General features: G+C 35.3%; 1 protein-coding gene across 5 annotated transcripts in view; it reads right to left on the reverse strand.

The window, feature by feature from the left end:
• The window catches only part of GK (glycerol kinase), a 34,705-nt gene that overhangs the window by 10,251 nt on the left and 676 nt on the right, over positions 1-23,778 (reverse strand). For 4 of the 5 annotated variants that reach the window (XM_048081238.2, XM_048081239.2, XM_048081236.2 and 1 more), the window contains exons 2-15: positions 18,464-18,537; positions 17,730-17,836; positions 17,085-17,162; positions 15,995-16,074; positions 14,857-14,994; positions 14,009-14,118; positions 13,374-13,440; positions 9,995-10,030; positions 9,261-9,328; positions 7,631-7,673; positions 6,683-6,763; positions 4,883-4,961; positions 2,977-3,073; positions 2,371-2,455 (exon numbers count right to left, since the gene is read on the reverse strand). In XM_048081238.2, the coding sequence (XP_047937195.1) occupies positions 2,371-2,455; positions 2,977-3,073; positions 4,883-4,961; positions 6,683-6,763; positions 7,631-7,673; positions 9,261-9,328; positions 9,995-10,030; positions 13,374-13,440; positions 14,009-14,118; positions 14,857-14,994; positions 15,995-16,074; positions 17,085-17,162; positions 17,730-17,836; positions 18,464-18,537 (1,143 nt within the window). Of the gene's footprint in view, positions 1-2,370; positions 2,456-2,976; positions 3,074-4,882; positions 4,962-6,682; positions 6,764-7,630; positions 7,674-9,260; positions 9,329-9,994; positions 10,031-13,373; positions 13,441-14,008; positions 14,119-14,856; positions 14,995-15,994; positions 16,075-17,084; positions 17,163-17,729; positions 17,837-18,463; positions 18,538-20,685; positions 20,710-23,778 lie in introns of those variants that run through there. The other variant, XM_048081240.2, reaches the window with a different exon arrangement.

Here is a 23,778-nt window from a genome sequence, read left to right on the forward strand (position 1 = left end):
GAAACTACAGTGCATTCTATGCTATTCTGCAGCTCACAAAGTACCCAGTTATACAATCCTTACTTGGAATTCAACATGTTTCTACAAACGAACAAACGGGTAGGTTGGTAAAGTACAGAAAACTATACAGAGATGGGTTATACAGTAGATTTTATTTATTCCCAGAAAGTAAGTCAACAAGGAACGAAAAGCATTGCCACACGATAAATAATAGTTAAAAATTAGAAGGTAAAAGGCCACCTTTCATTGTGGCAGAATCTGTACATGGGTCTGCACTGTTCAATACATTATAAATAACCAAGAATACAGGATATATAGCGGAGCACCAAAGTTTACTGACAGTACTAAGCTAGTACTGCTCCCTACACCTTGTTTTCTTCATATGTATCATTTTATACTCATCTATACCGAATTTCACCTGTTTTTTTTTTTTAACTATTCAGAACTTCATCAGTGCCTCTTAATCTTAGCTTTACATATACTGCTGAAGCTCTGATTTTGTTTATTACTCTGCAAGAGCATGTTGAATCATACTATGCACTCAGACTAGAAGTCTAAGTGCAAGATATAAGTGCATAGTATGCACTTAGATTAAAAGTTTTTGACTTTGACTAAAAAGCAAAAAGAAAGATAGAATCGAGGGGGTGATGAAGAAACAAAACAAATTATGATCATGCTGCTGCTATCTCTATTGTAGCGTAGTTAGATTAAGAGCAAGGTGTGCAGCAACTGAAAAATGACTTCTTTTTCCATAATACTTTCTGAGAGAAAAAAAATAATGTAACGGGTCATCTGTCTGCACAAGGAAGGAACTTTTGGGAGAAAAAATGAACAGAAGCTTAGAAGAACTGGATGGCACAAACAAACAAATAAACAAAAAAACAATGAATAGGAATTTTGAGTCTTTTCCTGAAGGATACAAAAGACTTACATTTCAAATAGAATTAAACCAAAATGACTTTGCTTTTGAGAAGACAAAAATAACAATGTATCTTGGAAAAATGTGTGTTTTCTGCACATCTGTAGGACTTAATCTACTAATTTAAGCATGTCCAGAGACCTAATGAGGCACGCCTACCACTGTGATATAAGTACATTGACTAAAAAATAAGGAAATAAGGAAGAGTTAGATAAATTCAGTTAGTTTCACCTTCAGGTTTGAAAGCTTTATTCCTCACCCTGCTACACCCAGACACATGCCATCTCTTGTTACATTTGCTACAATCCTCTGCAAGTCAGCTGAGATAATTAATCCAACAGAAAAATAGCCCAGCAAAACAGGGATAATTTTTTGCTGGAAAGATCATTGAGCTGTCACGTGAGATGGAATGGATGGGAGGAGAGACAAGGAAAGAGAGGAGCAAGAAAACAAACCAGGCTATCACTTCAGTTCGCTGTAACTTTACCCTGACTTCTAGTATCAGAATTAAGAGCTTGCTATTTCCAAGCTCCTTCCATGACTTTCAGAGGACTCAGAGGCTGTTAACACAGCTTCAAAAGCAGATGCCTTGGTGAAGTTTCTAGCTGTCTTTTTTCCACAGGAGTACTTCTTGCTTTACTCATTGTTGCTACAGAAACAACAAGCTACTTTCCTCATCTCACACAGTTTCAGGTGGGTATTATTTTAAAACACAGAAGTTTAAATAACATAAATTTAAAACATGCAAACATATTAAGGTTTCACTGTTACCCTTTGGGGGCTATGACTTTCATTTTGTCCTGTGTTTGTACAGAACACAAGAAGCATAAAATGCTAGCAGATGGTGATATAAAGATTTTAATGCTCAAAACATACTGATATCAAGCCCTTTGATTTGGTTGAAGGATTAATTTATTGTGTGAGAATGTAGGTTTGCTTTTGCAGAATGCTGACAAATGCAAAAAGAGATGTGGGCAAAAAGTGAATGCAGATTTCCCTGGATATGTTTGGTGCTCTCTTGATTTAAATAATTTTTGTTCTTACGGAAAGCAACATCAGCCATATCTGTCACAGCAGATGATATAAAATGTAGTCTCTTCTGTTGTAGAACCAATACAGCATTTCTGTTATGGCACTGGCCTTGTCATTTTACTGTTTGCATGTTCTGCCTCTCATAACAGTCATAAATATGTTCACCTTATTTTAAGCACGGATAAAAAGTATAATTGCCACTCCAAAATAATGTACCACCCAGCCAGATCATTCTAGCTAAGTTCACAGGAACAAACCTTCAACACTAGCATCATGTAAAGAAAATAATAGCATGGAAGTGTGATATGAAGCATCTGATCATCTTCATTGAATCTTTTTAATCCTCTCTCTTCCCGAAGAGTTACAGTCACTGTTCTCATACTAATTTACAATTAATTTATGAATTAATTTGCTTTTACCTCTCGTGTTTGAAAGCAGACAGCTTCTAGTGCAGCAAAGGCGATGTGTTTTTTATTTGTAAACTGAGTAAGGCCACAGATAATACTGTTGAATAGAGGAAAAAACAAAAACAAACAAAAACAAAAACAAAAAACAACCAGAGTTAGAACATACATCTTTACTAGAAAATCCTAGACCTAGGTCTTCTAATTCAAGTCTCATTCAGTTCCATTGTATAAGGACTGCTTCTTAACATTAAAAAGCTGGTTTCTTTTTAATCTGAATTCCCTCATTTTTGTAATAAGCTGTTATCATGACAAACCTTTCAGTGTCCCAAAGTTTCCTGGTCCAAATGTTTTCTGTGCCCCTCCCCCTCCCTTTTTTTTTTTTTTTTTGGGTGGTGGTGGTGATTAGGATGAGTAGCTGAGTCAGCTCATCCTGCTTCTCCCAGTAGCAGTTGCTGTTTTGAACAGATTAAATACAAAACAGAAACAATGGTTGCTTGAAGATAAGTCAGAGAATGTTGTATCCAGACACACCAAAGGAAGAAAAAAAAAATCTGGTACCTGTAAGGATTTGTGACATAATTTAATCTTTCTGCAAATGTAGTTTATTCAGAACCTTACCCCCTTGCACTGGGTTCCCAGTACGGTGCATACAGTCCTGAAAATGCTGGCACAAAGTAGCAGCCATAAGAAGTCCCCGCTTCTGCAGCCAGTTTTTCTAATGCACACACAAACAGTCTATATTTAGCTTTTTACAACTGCACCAACACTTAAAAATGACACTTAAAGATGTTATTAAATAGGGAAGATATTCAGAATATGTTAGGTAGCTACAAAAGCAATCAAGCCATGTACCATTAGAGTATGCAACTAACTGCCACTCTGCTTCTCTTTGACTAGCTGTCCACATCCAACAATATAAATGGAAGATGGGGCATGGGGGGCTGTGGTAAATGTAAAATCAAACTCCAGAATCATTTACTTGATATTCTGATCTAGATTCTGTGCGGTTTTCAAAGGGTATCCTGTGGGTAAAGAATGTTACCTTCAAAGCTTTCCAAAAGGTCACAATTTACTTGCATTTAAGCCAAGGCAAGAAAGTGAAACTGGATCAAGACCAAAGGGAGTTAAGAACTAAATTCCGATTAATTTCAAATGGATTTAGAGTTCTAAAATCTCATCTTAAGAATACAATCACATCCAACTACAAGAAAAAGTGAAGTTTCTTAATATCTGAGTAGTAACTTCAGATATCTGAACTCCTCAATATTAAAACGTATAATTTTAAAAGCTGTATTAAAACAGCCAAAACTACAGAAGTTAATGTGCAGCTCCTTCCTGTAACAAGAAAGGAAAGTAGATTTTTTTTCAGCTTTTGTAATTTTCATGTTTGCATTGATCAAAGCAGAGCAATAGAGAAGAAGGTTAGGGAAACTTATTCAAAAAGTCTTCTAAAATGGTACTTTCATACAAATTCCACATAAAGGAGTGAAGGGAGAAGGAAGGACATCTTCAGGGAAAAAGAAGCAATGACTGAGTACCACATGATTTTAGCAACACTGACAAATTAAAGTTCTTGAAGTTCCTACATGTCAAAGGTCTAATCAAACTTGTGAAGCCAACAGTTACTATAGTGTTTCAACAACCGGCTAATTCTAGTGACAGTAGCTTATGTTCTTCTATATGGTCTGTCAGGCTTTCTCATAGATTATTGTTTTATGAGTTTTGCTTAGTCTCTGAAGCTTTAAGTCAAATTTGAATTGTACTTTTTCCACTTTTCAATAAGATATCAAATTATTAAAAAAAATGTAATGAGTTACTTTACAGTCCAAAATCTTGTTATATCAGTCACTTTCAAACTGTTACAGTTGCATGTTTCTGATTTTTTTCCTTTTTCAAAATTTGGTATATTCCTAGTTTTTATGTCACAAACAAGCTTGCTTTAAGTTCAGCTCATGCAGAAAACATTAGCGACCCAAATACTAAAGGATTACTGTGTTCTTAGCCGAAACAGACTGCCATCATCCACAATTTTTTAAGAGACAGCTTTGCAAACTGAGGTCTCTGCATCAGTAGATACAAACCCTTCTACATAAATCATTGCATACTTAGAGCCTCAGGTTGTCATGTCTGTGACAGGAAAGAATATGTATGATCTAACATGCTTTGGGTTCTGTAATAGAGACTTAAACACTCTTGATTCTGGAAAACAATATTGTACAAAACCAGGATACTGTATGTCAGTGCAGTATCTTCCTGAGTGTGTGCTTGCTACAGAAAGTTGGCAAAGGGTTTCAAACACCTTAGTGATATGCTGTATGAAATATCGGTGAAAAATATCAGTAAGTAGTGATTTCATGGGTGCAAAACAAATCGTTTGAACACAGCAAAATATATGCATCTTTCAGCTTTTCTTTACTTGAATATTTTGAGCTTTTGTTCAACAATAAAGCAGTTGTCAGAATTCAAAAATTTATCAAGACAGTTGACGACTTAAAATTAAAAGCTCCAAATTGCAAATACTCACCTATTTCCTGTGAAGTCTTAACGATACCTAGATTGTCCCTCAGCCAACGAACAACGGCACCAGCTATTGCAACAGATCCCTGAAGAAAATAAAATCACTATACTTGCATGCAATTTTTCCATGGAGGGGAGTTACCTAATTTCGTGAGCAATCTTCTTGGTCTCACTAATTTAAGGACAAGTAGGTCCAGTAGCCTCAGCCTTCTTTTTATAACAAATTAAGTTTTTTATGCTTTAATTTTAAAAATAAGACTAATTATAGCTAGAGCCTAAGTAAAAATGCCCAGAGAGACAGAAAATGTAGGCATTTTCATTTGTCAGTAAAATTCCTCTATTGCTTCAGCAAATGGCCCTGAATGGTTCCATCACATCACAGATGAATGACATGGCTCCCATCTCACACCAAAGTACAAATGGACTTCTCTACAAGACAGTTTCAAGTCTACTAGACTAAGCTTCAAGTAAACTGGAAGCAGCATTACATTTTCATTCAGAGCCATTGCTATAAGGGAACAGGGGTGTTTTCTAAACAGCTAGCTATTACAGTTATAAAATAGAGGGATGATTAAAACAAAAGGCTAAAGCCACATTTCTTGCCTCTCTGCAAAGTGTCTTATCCACTAAATTGTAGACAATTCTAGCATGGATGCCATAGAAGAAAGAGCACTTAATAGCTTTGGTTGAAGCTATTTCTTCAGACAATATCATTAACGACTTGGTGATGAGGAAGAAGCAAAAGTGTGCATACAGAAGTCTGAGCAAGTGGAAATTAAAATCACTCTCAACACAGTTCCAAGTCCTTTCTTCAAGTACCTGGACTAAAACCAAAACGAACCTCTTACACACCTTCATAAAGTGAAACCCCCAAAGTTGCCAGAACATGGCAAATAAAAAGCTCACCTTTCCTTAGGGAAGGAAAAGGAAATGAGCACAACCTCCCACATCCTGGTAATTGTAAGCCACAAATTATTTTCCCAGAGAAGAAAATCCTGTGTGTTGTCTTGGTCTGTTTGACATGAAAAACATAGGCTATCTTCAAAAGCTCGATTGCAGCAGGCAATTCAGTACACTTCTTGAAAGTAACTATTAGATCAGGCCCACTGAACAACATAGATGGAAAAATATTCATTCTACTGATCCCAAAGAAGCTTTGGTGCCAAATATGTGCCAAATGGCTCCGTGCTTCAGAAGCAGAGCTTTAGAACAATGAAATCTTGAGTAAGAGTGAAAAATCCAGTTTTCTACAGAATTTGGATATCCTCAGAGTTGTGAGGAGAACTGAGGAACTAAAGGAACTGGAAGTAGGAACCTGATTTTGAGGTAGGTAAAAAGGGCTTTACTGTTTGATGAATCTTGTCCCAGAAATTTAGCTTAGATTTTTAAGTTAGAAGTAAAAAACATTTGAATGAAATAAGACAAAAGACATCTAGTCATGTTTTTTGTTAATAGAGGATAGTTGAAACACTAGTACCAGAACTTCCTCCTGTTTAAACTCAATCTTAGTATGAATTTTTGTTTATTTATTTATTAAAGATTTAGAAGACTGTGTAACTGAAAAAGTGTTTCAGCCATTATGCCAAGAAATGCAATGTAGAAATATTTTTATTAGATTAAGTGATCTAGATTGGAGGTAGGATAACCAAAACAACACACAAACGTTGAAGCACACAAGATACAACAAAAAGCTATTTTAATTTCTGTGCAACTGAATAATTTCACTGAAGATTACAGAAAGATACTAGAAAACAGAAGTAAACAAAAACATGTATCGCTACAGAGAGGAAGAAATTACTGTACTTACTTCTAGTGCATAACAAACAGGTTTGTCTCTGCCCAGTTTGTAAGCTATTGTGGTTAGAAGACCATGCTCAGAAAACACAGACTAAATAGGGAAAGAAGAAAGAAAAGGTGAAGCATGAATACAGGCAGAAAATATTTAAATCGGCATATGCAAATGATAATGAAGAAGAGACAAAACCTTTACTTAAAAAAAAAACATATATATATATACACAAAATGTTTAAACAAAGTAAATTATTAATGACTCTACAAAAGTTACATAAGTTTAGTCAGGCATTGGAATGGGTTGCCTGGGGAGGTACCATCCCTGAGAGTGTTTAAGGAAAGGCTGGATGTAGTGCTTAGGGACATGGTTTAGTGGGTGACAGTGGTGGTAGGGGGATGGTTGGACCAGATGATCTTGGAGGTCTCTTTCAACCTTAATGATTCTATGATCCTATAAACACCAAAGATAAAACCCTTGGACTGCTGGTTTTAGTTCTAATTTCCACAAGCTGCCTCAGATCTTTCCAGACTCTCTATAGCAAAGAAATGGGGCTCTTCGAGAGATATGAATGGAAAGGAAGCCAAAGCTCTGCATTATTTTTTCAACTACTAATAGAAAGAAAAATGTGAAAAGAAGAAAAAGAATAGCCAAGACAAGGAACAGAGCATGTGGTTAAGTAACACAAGACTCAGCACTTTGTGGGTGAGGTTAAGGAACATACACAAGGGAAAAGCAGGGAACTTGCTATGAAAAGTTCATTTTGCAGCTAGGATATACAGTCTTACTGAAACACGTTGAACAGATTTTTACTTTCTGTTCTTTCATATTTCAATATTCATTTTTCCTTATGTCTAGCAGTGTAATTGTTGCTTATAAGTTTAAGAAATGTTAATTTACAGTTGTGCTCAAGTATTTAAATGAAGAGCAATAAAAACAAGTGAAAAATTAAAAAATGCAACTGACCTTCTGACCTGTATTGCACAGCAAGAAACATCCTGTTCCATACCTAGCATGAAAGCAAAGAAAAGTTAAAACAAGGATGTTTGAAGGATAAACAATTACTGCAATTCCTGAATCCACAACTCCTTTGTGGAGAATCAAGACACCACTTTTTTTTTCCCGCATTTAAGTTTATGTTAGCATTAACTGATGACAAAATCATCCCCCCCAAATTAATTTAAATGCAACCTGAAGCTGAAAAATCTAGACCTACACCTCTCTCTCTGGTTATTTCTTGTATAGTACTTATCATGGAGCAGATAGGGCCAAAAACTAAACATGAATTCATCCTGGGTGGCAGTGTTTACTTATTTCAATTTAAGATGATTATGAAAGCCACTTTATAAAATAAATATTTCAAAACATCAAATTCAAACTTTTAAAGGTGAAAATTCAAGACACTGCATTCCTGCCACAAAGAAGAGGGTTTTATTTAAACATACTTAGTTCAAATATTTCTAAAAGTGGCATGTTTCTCATTTGAAGACCACGTCACATGTATGTGTGCATACACACATACAAAGACACAGTTTAATAAAAGGAATACAATATACTCATAATCCATGCTAATTTATTCCAACTAATTATTAATTCTCAATATTTTTTACACCCTGAAAAAAATCAACAACTTAAACATAGTACTGAGAAAGTCCTCAGTTATATTTGGAGAGAAAAAAGATAACAATACTACAAATAGGTTAAACATTCTCATCTGTTATCTAACTTTTACCATTTTCTTTAGAAGTTTTTTTTTTTCCCCAAAAGTCTCTCGTGTTATAAAAATGTTTTTATAAAAATACTTTGTGACAATATTGCTTAGAACAATGTTTGTTTTAATAAAACACAAGGCTACCAACAATTAGATTCGTGTACAAATATAAAAGATAACATGAAGGTTAATTTGCAAGAAGTACAGATTATTGTGCAATTAAATCTGTGAAAGTCCAGAACTCTGTATATTCCTACATGCTCTGTTAGGCACACAATTGTAAATGAAACAGTAAGTCATTTAAGCAAAGAGCTTTTCCTCAAATGAATGTTTGATTACACCATTTGCCTGATTTAACTGATCAGCTGTTTTAAACAAGGGAAACTAAGAGGCTGAGAGCTAGGAAAATAACATTTTATAATCTCCATATTGATCTAGACACAGAATGAAAACTAAGCACAGCAACCTAGAGGTTGCCTTTTCCTATCTAGCAATAGTCTGTTTTTTGTCATTGAAGTCTATGCAATCTAACTTCCATTGCCTGTATTTGTTTAACTTTAGCTTACTCAGTTTACATTACCCTAGCAACTGCTATAGTCGGTATTTTGGAGAATTTTAAAAGGAAAAACCTTCTTTCACACAGAGGTATTTCCTCGCAATGACTTTGTTCCAAAGTATACCTCACAAACCATTTCACTATTTTCCCTATTTCATTCAGAAGTCAGTACACTGTTTATTTTGTAGGTCAACACAGTCAAAAGGTAGAGCTATAGTTATGTCATAACTACAAAAGTATCCGGCGGTTAGGTTGAAAGAGAACATAACACTAAATTCAAAACAGAACAGTGACCTACTGTTTATCTTACAACTTTCATCATAACTTACGTGTTTTTTGCCTGCCCATCTTGAAAACACATTTGCCCAACAAGAGCAGCAGACTGGTCACCCAAGCACTGAAAAAAAAAAAAAAGGAATTTTTTTTTTAGCAAATGTCTGCGCATGAATCGCATTCATGAACAAGTACATGAATAGATATATTTAACTATGACTCTAACCTATTAGGAGCACCCAGGTAATTGAAAGTGAGGAAAAATCCATAGAGATAACCTGTGCTTATTATTACTCTTCCTTTTGTAAGAACTGCAAATTAAATGTATTATGGAACTTATGGTGAACAACTTAAAATTGAAATTTACTATCTTAATGCATATTGGAGAAAAAGCTGGGAATCTGCCCCAAATTTCTGGATTACGTATACGCTGAACTACTATTATATATAAAGCAGAGCTCGGTTCCATTTTGTTATGCTATTTATTTAGAGATTCTAAGTTTCCAACATAACTAGACATGCATTAAAGTTGACAGCTGTTTTTGCATAGCCAGGCCTTATCTTATTAATTTACTGGGTTCTTCATTATTAAATTCAACCTCAAAATTTACTTCATGTAAAGGAAATTTACTTCATATGAAGGAAAAATAAAAAAAAACAAAACAAAACTGGAAACCATCATCTTAATTTGTAGCAGGATTCACCCTTCTTAAAGCTTTTTCCAGTGAAGAAATGCTCCTGCAGTATCTACCAGGTTCCTATGCCAGAATTTTAGTTGAAGTTGACTCACCCCAGAAATTGGTACACCTGTCAAAGCTCCAGATTTCTGAATCACAAAAAGAGAAAGAAAAGCTCCATATTAGCTTTCTGTGAATAGAAATTTCAGGCAGTCAAAAATAAGCTAAACTTTTATTTTAATAGGGAGATGCAAATCCTGGATGCAGACAAAACACATGAAAGAAAGGCTAAATCATACAAGAATGGACAGCCGCTTAAAAACAGTGTCACTAATACTGTAGAATTTGCTTTATAGTATCCATTTAATGGAAACCGTTACAGTTTTCAAGAGAAAGACTTCAATACAAGACCAACAAACTCACAAAAGACCACAAAACCATACAGGTTTTTCACTGAAGGTCCTCTGTGTAAGCCAAATTAAACTTAGTTACTTTTAAGTCTGCATCCCCTTGATCCCTAAAGTCTAGACTACAGTACTTCAGGTTCACCTTCCAATTAACAAAAAAAAAAGGCTAAGAAAAAGCACAAAAAGAATAGAAAAATATATCCCCATTATCCTGTTATAGCCAAACATGAAAGATAACTCAACCCAAGAATAAAAGCAAGGAAAATGTGTAGATAAGCTGAAAAAAAAGGGGGGGGGGAGGGGGAGAAGAAAAAAGCAAGTTGTGATATCACTGCTGTTTATATGGTATCACATATATATATATATCTATCACTTATGCAGTTAGCATGTTTCCACAATCAGTGCTGAGGTGGCAGAATCATGGTACTGTCTGGCAAAAGGCAGGACCCGATTATCACAGACAATAGTTTAAGCAGTAAAGAGACTTTTTTTTTTTTTTTTTTTAGTATTTTAATGCTTCTTTCAATTCTGACAAAAATCTCTAGTGAGAAATGGAAGATGGCCACAAGATATTTATAAAGGAGAAAGTGTCCTGGAGAAAAATACTTTCTGGTAGGAGCAACTGTTTGTCTAGCAATTTGTTGCATAGAGCAAACAAGGAAAAAAAACAACAGATACATCACATAAAGACAAATTTCTGGGAGAATAAAAGTCAAGTGAGAGAATTAGGAAGAGAAAAAAAAAAGTCAATCCTGTTAAATTATGTTTATGAAAAGCACAGATTCCAATCCTGAACATAGCATATGTTAACTATATTTTAGTAATATTAAGGTTGTAGTAATATTAAGATTGTAGAAGCTGGAACTCTCTTCTTTTTATATCACTTAAAGAGAAATGCATTGAAGTTGGTTTAAAGTCAGGAAAAAAAAAAGGAAGTAAGATTTAACGCCTAAAGGAAAACAGAAGGATCACGTAAACAGTATGGTTGAGTTGATTGCACATTGGACTTGAGCTTAATGCAGCTCATGCCTAAAATAGAGCAGGAAAGGGTCACGGACTACATGGTTGAGTCGAATTGTACATTGGACTTCAGCTTCATGCAGCTAATGCCTAAAATTGTATACTACCTCAATAGTTCTAAAGATAATTTTTTGAAATTATAGTGTACAGAAAACCAGATACAGTGTAACATGCAGCCTGTGTCAAGTTTAAAATGAAAAGGTGCAAAACAGTAAAGTGAGTAGAAAAAAAGTGACTGTGATGACACACTAGGCAAAGACAGATGCCTCATTTTAAGATACAGCATTTCAAGGCTCATACAGAAATTCTTCCAAACACTACCACATATTTTTTCAGTTGCATTCTTGCAGTAGGTATCATAATAAATCTCTATCTTCACAATTTTTACCTCTTTCTTTAAAATTGTTTCTTTGTGGAATTGTGAAAATGAATTTTCAGTGAAGCCATGCAAGTGCATTTCCAATCTGATTTTTATTTATTTATTTTTTAATTCTCATTTCAATTGACTGGAATTAAGGTAATTCATTTTATAGATGCACTAAAAACCCTGGCATGAATCTAATGTTTCAATATAATAGAATTAATATTTGTAGACAGAATGGCTCAGTTTCCTCATTTATAAAATGAGAAAGCCAGCATTTAGTAGACAGTAGCTGTATTTTTGTGTTCGCTGTGAAAAGAAATATTCCCCAGCCTACAAATTAAAGCAAATACTTACATAAAGATTACACTTCAGAAGCAACTTTGACATGAGCACATACTGTAATATCTCAAATTTGGAAATACTTGCCAAATTTATTGGTCTAGAAAGCATGCTTTTACTAATACTAAAAATCAATGGAAATGCACAGCACCTGAACAGAGTGGATAACATAGAGGTGGTCAGCCTAATGGAAGCCTCTACTCACCAGGCTAGGACAGATTTTCTAGTCAGCAAAAGGAAGAATGAGAAAAAAATGGGAGGAAAGGGGAAGAGAAACAAAAGTTCAAATTTAAAGTGACCAATGACCAGCTATTCTGTTTCAGTTGCCAGGTTGTATCTCCTTTTTCATTACCACATTGCCTAGTATTTCATTTGCCTCACTCATTCAGCTTAATACAGCTCACTCTCATCTGACCATTTGCATTAGTAAAAGTTAGTAAGATTTCTAGTGGCATCATTTTTGACAGATTAGCAAAAGTACTTACATTTCAGGCAAATTAGAATTTCTTTTTAAATAAAATTTTAATTTGTGTTAATTACAAAATGCTTGTATGTTCTTAGTAAGCAATAGGGTAAAATACCATGAAAAAATGTGAAACCACAACATCTAGCTTATCCTATTCTCAAGCTTTAAGAATAAATTAGATGTCACTTTATCAGAAGAATTGGTACTACACATCAAAGTAAACTTGAAACCTCAGGCCAATGATAACAAATCATGTTTTACTCCTAAGTTACATTCACAGCTCCACTGGGAGCAGTGCAATTAGTGTAAGAGTTCACAATGTTATTATTTTTTTTTTTTAAACTGAAGTTCTATGTAAATATACACTGCAAAAGGAGTTTATTAAAAACAAAAGGCAAAAAAGCAATCTTACGGTATCACTTGTGATCTGCTAGTTCATAGAAACTGAACAAATTCTACCTTCAGTTATATGGGAATAAGACATTACACACTTTGTCCAGTCTTCTTAGACCATTAAGTAACTTTCACATATTTTTTTTTCAGTTGTACAAGAAGTACAAATACGGTGCCTTAATAACAGCAAGCTCATTACTTTAGATCTACTGATTACACTTTGCAACCTGATGGGTAATTTCTACATCAATAAGTACTTGTCAACAACTTGTCTTATATTTATCAAAAACCTCTCTCATCTTGCTTTGCTTTTTTGACTGATATTTAACTTCATATAATATCACACAGGCGATAATGACATATTACTCACAAATCAAACAATACTGGTCTAGAAAAAGCCGAACAATACCAGTCTAGGAAAAGCCATTAGTTTTAATGAAAATTCTGTCAATCAATATTGATATAATTATATTTTACAAGATCAACGTCACAAGAAAACATACCATCAGGCCATAAATCTCAGATGAGCTTCGTACTTTTGGAAGTATTTCCATAGGAATATCAAAGAACCTGAACACAATACAAAAGAAGTTATATATATGGTCAGTGATAAATCACGAAGGGTTCTGCATTTATTTTCTTAAATAAACATAAGCTATAAACAAAAATAGGTAACTGATTTCTAGGGTTTAATCCATCACTATATGTTTCCCCACTTCTTACATAATGTGACACTGAATCAGGGAGTAAAATGAGAAATATTTGAGTATTTTGAAGACATGTCCAACGCTTTCACATGGGAAGTCTTTGCTCTTCCAACACTATCTTTATAATATTGTTATTAATTGTAACTGACTAAAAATTTAATTAAGAAATAAACAAAATATTAAATGCCATTGTTTCCATGCAATAGTCCTCTACTGACAGAAAAAAATCAAGGCTCTGCTTTTTTAATTAATCCAGATAGTTGGATTTTGGACATTTGGAGAAAAATGAATCTTAATTATTAATGTTAACAGTAAATACAACAGTAATAACTGACTGTAGTCTCAACAACAAATTCTTCTATTAAATGTTTCTTTACATATCACTTACAGAATCTACTTAAAGAACAATATAACTGAAAATCTGAGCTTACTGGCAGAGCTCAGGATCCCAATCCAAGGAATGAATGTTGAACAACATCGTTCTACTGGCATTGGTTACATCTGTACAGTGAACACCTCCATTCTTCCCACCTGTCAAACACTGAATAAAAAAAACACACCTGTATTTGCCGTGAAAAGATACATGTTTACTTCAACAAATTACAAAAAAAAAAAAAAAAAAGTAAATTCACAAAGCTTTCAGTCTGGGAGTGCGAAAACTGATATTTCTGCAACAACTAAAGGGGAAGACTTAATATAGTGGAATTAAGGCATGGAAAAGATAGTATGGGTCCAGCAGTACAATAGTAAGGGTACTGCAGTACCTCTTGGATTCTTATGTTGCAAAGGTGGCTAATGCATCTTTCTGAAGTCCAAGTTTTTTGAAAGGCATAAGCAACGTTTTACAGAAAGTGGGAAATTAAAAGTAAGCTTCTACAAAAAAACGTAGTGCTATATGGACAGTACAAGCTCATTTTGTAAGGAGCTTTAATGGAGTTTCGTTAACAGCTTGTAACAACATCACTGTGTGATCAGTGGGCATCATGTGATACAACGCTCCTGCTAGGATCCCATCTCTCTGCCTAAAGTTGTGCTAAAAAACAGGCTATATTCAGCAAGTGAACTGGTAGGAGACAAAAAAATCCCTTTTTCTAGATGAAGAAAAGTATGAAATTGGTTAGAAAATTATGATTAAATATTATTACAAGCAGCCTGTAAATACTCAAAATTTGGTTCTGTCTGTGTCTTCAGGAAAAAATGCTTTTGTAATGAATTTGTGTGGTATGGGAAATGGAAATTCATTTTACAGAAGAGTAATAATAAACTCATAAGTACATACCCATATAAGCCATGAATCAATAGTCCCAAACATTGCTCTTCCATTATCAACTGCTTGCCTAATCTCTTCTACATTATCCAAAAGCCACCGAAGTTTCACTGCACTAAAGTAAGTGCTAAGTGGAAGACCAGTCCTAAACTGTAAAATCAAAAACATAAAAAGAAACAAATAATCAAAAAAAAGCATTTAGAGATCATACAAAGATCTTTTCAACACATACTACAGTTAAATATAAAAATAGTCATATCAAATGAAAAATGCAAGATTCAAAAGTCAGATAACTTAAACAAACTTGTTCTTTTAGTAAGTATTAAGCATACAATAAATCTAAAAGTATCAAAAACAAATGGCTAGTGCACTAATGGACAAAGATCAAAGCTGATCTAAACTCAGTACAAAGACCATTTACGTGGAAACGGTTATTTGCAGAAGTCTGGTCTCATCCAGGATATCTCCATGACTAGACAGCAAGTAAAGTAGATAAAAATGAACAACATGACACAAGAAAGATGGATTTTGTATTCTATTTGAACTTAAAAATCAAATAAGTTTACATGCTCTCTTACATCCATTTTGTGGCTAAAATAAAATATATAAAATATAAAATATTTACATAATCAATCAAGGAAAACATAAATCAAAGAATTTTGATACCATTCTGCAAGCATTTATTTTCCAAATTCTTATATATACTCTTATTAAGGAAAAAAAAAAGGAAGATTTTGCTTTTCATAAAATATCTCTGCAGTTCTCAGACTGGTTGTAATTAAGTTCAATGTTATGGCATACGATGAAAAATGATAATATTTCATATCAGTAAATGATTTTTGAACTTTTTTTCTACTCGATCTTAATTTTTTGGTGTGATATTTAGTGATTGGATAGAAAGTGCTCGATTAAGTCTTACAAAAGGTTACCCAATTCTCTAGTAAGAATATGTAAGGACTATTATAAATCTGTTTTGAGTCTCAGATCAGTAGATAGTATTATGCATTTTTTAAAATTACTTTACAGCTAAGAAGGAACTAGAAGCTACAACTGACTGACTTTGGGGGAATTTTTCAGCAAAAAATCCCTAAAACGTTATATACTGTAGCAATAAGTATCCAGCTGCTATTTAGTCTGTAATATCTCTCACCTTAAAAAAGGATTTGTTGTTTCCTGGAATTCTTTTAAGAAGCCTTTCAACTGTTGACTGGGTTCTCAGGTCAAGCCACACTACAAACATGAATAAAATGAATTAATTAAATGATCTAACACACCAATAGTGAGATATGTAAGCTGCTTTTACAAAATTAGAGCTCTTGGCAGTAAATTCCTGTCTTTATTTATTGCTTTCTTTTTTTATTTTTTTAACACAGCTGAAAGAATACTGTATTGCCATTCTATTTTTAATGCGTGTTTGTGGGGGAAAAAAAAAAGGTTGGATACACTCATTTGATTTAGAAAAACTAATGATTTGAAAAGTCAAACAGGATTTTCCACATAATAGGATATATACTTTTCTCTACCAGAGTATAAGCAAATGACTAATACTGCTTACTTTATAGCAGATGAGTGTCATTAAATTGGAAGGTCAAAACAAACAGCAGGTTGATTATTTACTATAACATGAAAACTTTGAACTAAAGTGCTATGCCAGAGCTATCACAGTACAGCTGAAGATAAAGCTGTAAACAACAGAGGAAAACATAGAGGAGTCCTGATCTTGCAATGATAAACTGCTAAACTAAATTGCCATAGGCTAAGAGAAACAATCTAGACAATTACCATTTCTCAGCTGTCAATCTCAAAAGCCAAGGTAAATTATTTTTATACAAATACAAATCAGTAAGTATTAATTAAATCTACTTAACATGTGTTTCCTTTAAAGTTAAATCAAAGTTAAATCAAATCCTGAAAATTTAGTAAGCTCCTTCATTTTAACAGAACTGGTTGTGCATAAGTCAGGACTTCATGACACGCTAAGGATGTACAAAACCCCTTAGGAACACTGTTTTTTGTTAAAAGACTATTAAGTGATTTATTAAGTTATTAGGTAATAATTAACAAAATAGTCTTTTTTAATTGTACTTGTGTATACAAACACACAGCTGATGACACAGATCTCAAACACTCAAAGAAGTCAGTAGGTTATGTCACAATGAGATCTGAAAAGAACTAGGAAAGCATTTTTCTACAACACACTCATTCTACAATGCTACATATTTAGAAAGTATAGCAGTTACCAATTGCGTTATAAAGAGGTTCTCCAGTGATCTTGTCCCAAACCACTGTTGTTTCCCTCTGATTGCTGACTCCAATGGCTTCAGGACAAAATAGAAAGAAGTATCCTTTTCAGAAGGTTTGTTTTCCTCTTTTTGGGGGTGAGGGAGGGAAAGGAGAGGTGGAGATGAGGGACGAACAGGTAAGGAGAAGAGGAACGTAAATGGGAAATAAAATGCTTCCAACTTTTTCATGTTACAGTCTAGAAAGATTACTTCTATTAACTGTCGATTCATCTTTCACTGCTTAACTTACATGCTCTAAATCTTTTTTTTATTTACCACAAACTGAGACAGCACCAACACTGACAGGTAAACTAGTTTTCTCTCAGTAACTCCTAAACATTTTACATTTCAGAATTTCTTCATTCATTGCCTGTCTCTGTGATTTTGTAAGATTGGTTAAGTCTACTCTGTAGATTTTGCATTGCTAATATACACGAACAGCCTCTTTTCTCATTACTCCTCCCAAACAAATGACTCTCAGTAAGAGTTAACATTTTCTTTGAGGCTAGTGCATACTTTCTCCTTATTGACTTAAAAAAGAATCTGACTTGCTCAACTATGAGCATGTTAAAGTCATGAGTTACACTTAAGGATTGGAAATACCTTTTATGTTAGTGATGTCTATGTTCAGTTGTTGCAGTTTCTCACAGGTTCTTTCCACACATTCATAGACTGACTTTAAGATTTCCTTTGGATCTTGTTCCACCCATCTTGAACAGTCAATAAAAATGCACGTTTTAAAAAATTACGGTTAGGAGGAAAAAAAAAATCAAGTCTGATCATTTTGACACAATCATAATTACAGAGAATGGTTTACATACCTATAAGAAGTTTAACGATTTTCAAAGCATTTTTAAAGAGTAAGCTGTATTTTCATAGCAAAACTATCTGCAGAAAACAAGAATTTTGTTTTGTTTCATCCCATGCAGAGGGCTTTGGAGCAACCAGTAAGTCAGTTAACAAAATGGTAGGTCAAACAAACAAAAAACACCTCAGAGAACAAACTGTGCCATCTCTATGGACTAAGCTGAAGAATATGATTAAATTGCAAAAATAACCAGCTTTACCACTTTAAATGAGACCACAAGAGAACATGTTAATGATTGGTCAGAGTGAAAAACTAAGTATTTTTAGTTTACGTAACACAAAGCACATACTAGATGCCTAAAGTAGTTATATTATGCCATTTTTCCTACCACAGAATCATTTATAGTGGATAGTACGTTCTAAATAGTCATTTTAGATCATCAACTTCAGTTTTGGTCATTCATACACAACAATACATATGCTCTACTGAAATGTCCATAAATGAATAAAAAGTCACAGAAAATGCATACCCTTCTTTAGGGAATTTCTGCTGTATCTCAACCTGATGGTGACTCAAGAGCTCCGCTGTTTTTGCATTAAACACCTGCAAATAAATTACACAATTTAATTTTCTATGAACACAGAAGTTTAAACAACAATAAATAACATTTGTTCTTTGCAATAAATATAGTGAAGTTATAATTGATAGCCCCTTTCTCATCTATCAACAACTACAAAAAAATATCCATAAGCAGGGTTCAGGTATTAGGATTTATGCAATATTTTGGTAAGCTTTGCTGTCAATGATAACTGTTGAAATCCTGATGTTCAGAAACATTTTAGTTACATATTAGAATTGTAGAATAGAGCAGGCTGGAAGGGACCTTTAGACACCTCTGGTACAACCTCCTGCTCAAAGAAGGGTCACCCATGGGTTTAAGACCAAGCTGCCCATGGATTTTTTCCAAGCAGGTCTTGAAAATCTTCAAGGATGGAAACAGCACAATCTCTCTGGAAAATGTTAAAAGTTAATTTTTCCACTCTATTCCCCAGAAAAGAATTCTTAAAGAGGTCCATGTTCTTCCTTTTCTGTTATCACCCGAGAGATTACACAGAAAAGCACCACTGTATTTTTTCCACTGTATTTACTTAGCTCTGTTTCACCTACCAGCTCAGGCTTGACATGAAGCTATCCTAGAAGAGGGTAAGCTCTGTCAGTACTGCATGCTTGCAAGGAATTGGTATAATTGGATAAGGGTCTTAAAATGCTAAGCAATACAGTTAATAGGAGAGATTGAGTCTTGCATGTATGTAGCAAGATATTTTTACTTGAAATTCCCTTTATGCCAAAAGCATAGTAACATTTACTAAGGTTTTATAATAAAGATAGAAGACATTTTATTGAACACAGGTATAATATGTATGTGACTTATTAGCAATGTTAAATATCACTCAGTAATCATTCACCATTAATCATTTAGTACTCCTTGAAATAGGAGGTAGCACATAAGGATCCCTGCTCTTAGAAGGAAATAAACACAGATTCAACCAGACGAGGTCATTCATTAAACCTAGAGTGTGTGACCTGCAGATAATAAATGGTGAAGCCCTAGCAGAGCGAGGATTTTGCCTCCTTCTAAGTAAGCTGTTCTAGCAGGAATAATTTCTCAACAGAACCAGTAAGACTACAAACACATGGATTTTTTTCATGCCCATAGAGAAGAACTAGGTAAACGCAAACTCCCAATCCAACACAAACAAAACCGCTAGCTTCTGACATCCTCAACAAAAGCAGCAAACACTCCCTGTACCTCTGGGCAAGGGACTAAAAAGTGTCGCTGAAAACAATACCATGTTATATAGTGATAATGGAATTATGATACACAGAAGGAAGCTAAACATGAAGGAGACATTACATTTAAACCCATTAGAAAATGGTAAACAAAGTAGTAAATAAGCAGAACAAATTGGAGCTCTTGCCCACCTCCACCAGGCTGTAGCCAAAAAAGAAAAACTGTCCTTGTTTCTCTCTGACGGTGGTGTGAGAGAAATAGGTGACAATGACTAACGCAGATAAGGTCAACACATTCTTGTTGAAACAGGTTTGAAGTGTATTTCCGTCACTGCTTTCCTTCCTTTCATATTCATTAATAGCTGATTCCAGTTTATGATAATAATCTCTCACTTCTCATAGGGGAAAAAAAGTCAAAGTCGGTTTTGCCCTAACTGTATCAGCAGTAGATACAGAATTGTCTGGGCCATTTGGGCATGTGGAGCTATCTTGTGGCAGAGATGATCTGATGGAAGGCAGTGAAAACATCTAGAAATGTACCGAACGCTCTGGTGAGAGATTAAGGCAAAAAGAGTAACACCCTCCTTCCTCTCCCAGCAAATGTATCATACAAAGAAGTAGAGCTAGAGTTTTGACTCTCAAAACAACGAAGCAGAGAAGGAACACCTATGTAGCTATGTTGTAAGGAAGCAAGCAGACAAACAGAAAAGCTGATCATTTAATTCAAGCTGTTTCTAGGGTCTCATCCATGACAACACACTAAATAGTGCTAACAGTTGCATGGCGTTACATTCACCCTTTATCATCTTAGTGGAAAAGAATTCAGATCACCCAGCCCTACCAATTTTCAAAGAATGAAAAAGAACCGTGAGACAAACAAACATGAGGCTCGTGTAAGTGATGAAGAAGCTGCATGGCTGAAAACGCAATAAACAGTGACATATTTTACAAGTAACTTACCATTACTTACAAGCTTTGTCACTCCTGATAGTCATAACTCTACCTGCAGAAAAGCTACTTCAGTTAGCCTATGCTGTGTTTTCATGAGTTTATGTTAAGCTGAAACAGCTATGGCTTTGTAGGCCAACACGCCCAAAGACGGAGTTTTGAAACTGCATTGAAATCAACCCAACTGGGGAAAGGATGACAAAAACAATAATTCCACCCTTAGCATTTAACTAAAATTAGCAAGCAGGCAGGCAGATTTCATGAATGAGCACAATTTAAATTGTCTCAGAGAAATTATCTTGCTTGGAAGTCTCCTGTCAAACAGCTCCTCCCCTCCTCCAGAAGCACTTATGATTACGGGAATAAAAAGCAAAACCATAACCCTTTTAAGTGATAAAAGCTAAGAGTTGGGGGAAAAAAATAAAGCATTTGCAACATTTTCAACTTTCTTGTTAGCTACGTGGCCAATTTTTTTTTTTTTCCCCCCCAAAAGGTTGGGCTACTTATCAGAGGAGCAGAAGAGATTCCCTTCTGTAGGGTAAGCCCAATGGATACTAAGTGTTTCCTTAAGTAAAAGCTGGTTCTGTTTACTGAAAAGAATGGTTATAATGTGATACAATTTTATTTGAAGTGTTTCTTCTGGATATCAAGGCAGAAAAAAAATGTGCAGGGCGTGGAAAAAAAAATAAATCTGACTGACTGATAAACCTAGGACTCTGAGTACTGTAGGTGTACTTCACTGTATTGACACTTCATCGAATATTTCAATTCTTGCTGTTCTTGGATAAAATACCAGAAAGGCTTTACCCAGCAAATACGTTTCAAGAGATCAGGCAGAGCCATTAGCTCCTGACCCCAAGGCTTTTAGCAAAAGTAGCAGGAGTTACAATGGATTTTAATGATATCATTCTTGAATAAAATGGAATATGATAGATGTAAGTATTTGATGAATGTATTTGGCAAAACATCTAGATCAGAATTTAGTCACTCAGGTACAGTTGTTCAGCCTACCCCTTTTTCCTCCAGCTTGGTATCTTAAGAAAATGAGCTGCAAGCAATGGTGATGGCACTCAAAGCACTGAGCTCTCCCCAGTAACTCTGATCCTGTCATCCAAGTTCATCCCAACTTAACAGGAAAACTGAGAACTCACACAAGGAATGACGGTTTCTTTTGCAGAAAAAAAGATCCAAATAAAGGTCCTCTGAGGGCAAGGCTACAGCATAAACTAAAACTGTTTGTGTGCATTGTGTGTGCTAAGGATAAACAAGGAGTGGCAGTAACAGAGATGCAGTTTCCTCAGTTCTGGTGCTTATTTATCATCGGCCAGCCTCATTCATGTAAGCAGGAGAATCTCACAAATCCTGGCTTGTGTCCATACATAGAATCACAGAATAAGTAATGCTGGAAGGAATCTCTGGAGTCCTCTGGCCTGACCCACTGCTCAAATAATATTAAATTTAAAATTACACCTAGTTACTCAGGGCCTTTTCCAGCCAGGTGTTAAGTACCTGCAAGGATGGAGATCTGTCTTTTTGAGCCCCGATCCAGCGTTTGAGCCTAGTGAACCTTTTGTTCCTTGATTTATTTGAGGTTTATGTTGCTGTAACTTGTCTTTGTTTCCTGTTTTCTTTTTCTGTGCCCCTCTGAGAAAAGCCTTGTTATATTTTCTCTATACGCAGTGTTTAGATAGCTAGAGACACCACTTCCATGCCTCCTTACATTTCCCCTGGACAAACAGCCCAGGGTCTCCCATCCTCACCCTGCATGTCATGTGCTGCAGCCCACGAACTGCATTAGCCAAACTCTGCCGGACTAAACTCAATGTTTTGGACTCTCTGTTCCTCTGGGGGGGGCAAAACCAGACACAGTGTTCTCAGTGCTGCCATGTAAGTGGCACATAGACAGGAATAATTAGTTCCTTTGACCTGCTGGCTGTACTCTTCTTAATGGGGTTAATCTTCACCGCTGCAAGGACACACGGCTCTCTCATGCTCAACTTGCTGTCCGGCAGGACTCTGGATCCTTTTCCACCAAGCTGCTTCCAAGCCCTCTGTCCCACGCGCTAGAGTTTGTTGAACTTCACGACGCTTCTGACAGGCCGCTTCTCCACCAGGAATTCCAATCAACTGCTCACCTGCAAACTTGAGAGCACATCCTGACCCATCATCCAGGATGCTGATGAGAATACCACAGGGTATCAGCCCTCACTACCAACCCCTGTGGAACACCACGTGGGAATTGGCCACCACCATTTAGACTGAACTATTGATGCTACCCTAACCACACTTTTCACCCAGACATCTTTGGGCTCTTCAAAATCTTATGTCCTCTGTCTCAAAAGTAAATAATAAAAAAAGGTAATGGCTGTACAGTACTAGTACACTTTCTTAAAAAGAAGGAAGTAAAAAGGTATGGCCTCTTCTTTATTTGAGCATCTGAATCCCTGAACAGAAACATACTTCATGTCAGACAAAAAACAACTAACAGTATAAAAACTGCTGATGAATGCAACTAGTGCAAGGAATTTCTTTTTAGCAGAACTTGTATTCATAAAAAGATCTTGAGTATAAAGTTCAAAGTGTCACTTTCAGTTCTACTAGTGTTAGCCTTGTAGGCTAAGAAAAAGAGTTAACTCAGCTGCATGTGTAGAGCAGACAGAATTTATTTTCAGGCATTACAGGGAACTTTTCCAATTATTTTTTTGAAAAGGGCTCCTGACTGGCATTCCAGATAGCCCGCTGGTGTCATTTGTCAGTTTGGAGTTTCTCTCCACCCCTAGATCTCTGCTTTGTCATTTGACAATCCCATGAAGGTCGTGATATTGAGAAATAACGGTAACACAGGTCAAGATACTCGGTCTCCTGCTTCGTGAAAGAAAATTCCACATGGGGGAAGCATATCTCATTCATCTTCCCAGTTCAGTACTGTGCACATTTGACAACATTCCCTATCTGGTTGCTACCTCTATGTCGGTTCCAGAACAGAAGCTATCACCGGGGCCTATGTCAAATTGCTACGACTTATTGACTAGGAGACAGGACAGCATGCACAGAGATTTGCAAGCAGGAAGCTGATCTAGTAAGTTAGGTAGATAGTAATGACAT

This window comes from Anser cygnoides, chromosome 1 (genome assembly GCF_040182565.1).
Source record: "Anser cygnoides isolate HZ-2024a breed goose chromosome 1, Taihu_goose_T2T_genome, whole genome shotgun sequence".
Taxonomy (NCBI): Eukaryota; Metazoa; Chordata; class Aves; order Anseriformes; family Anatidae; genus Anser; species Anser cygnoides.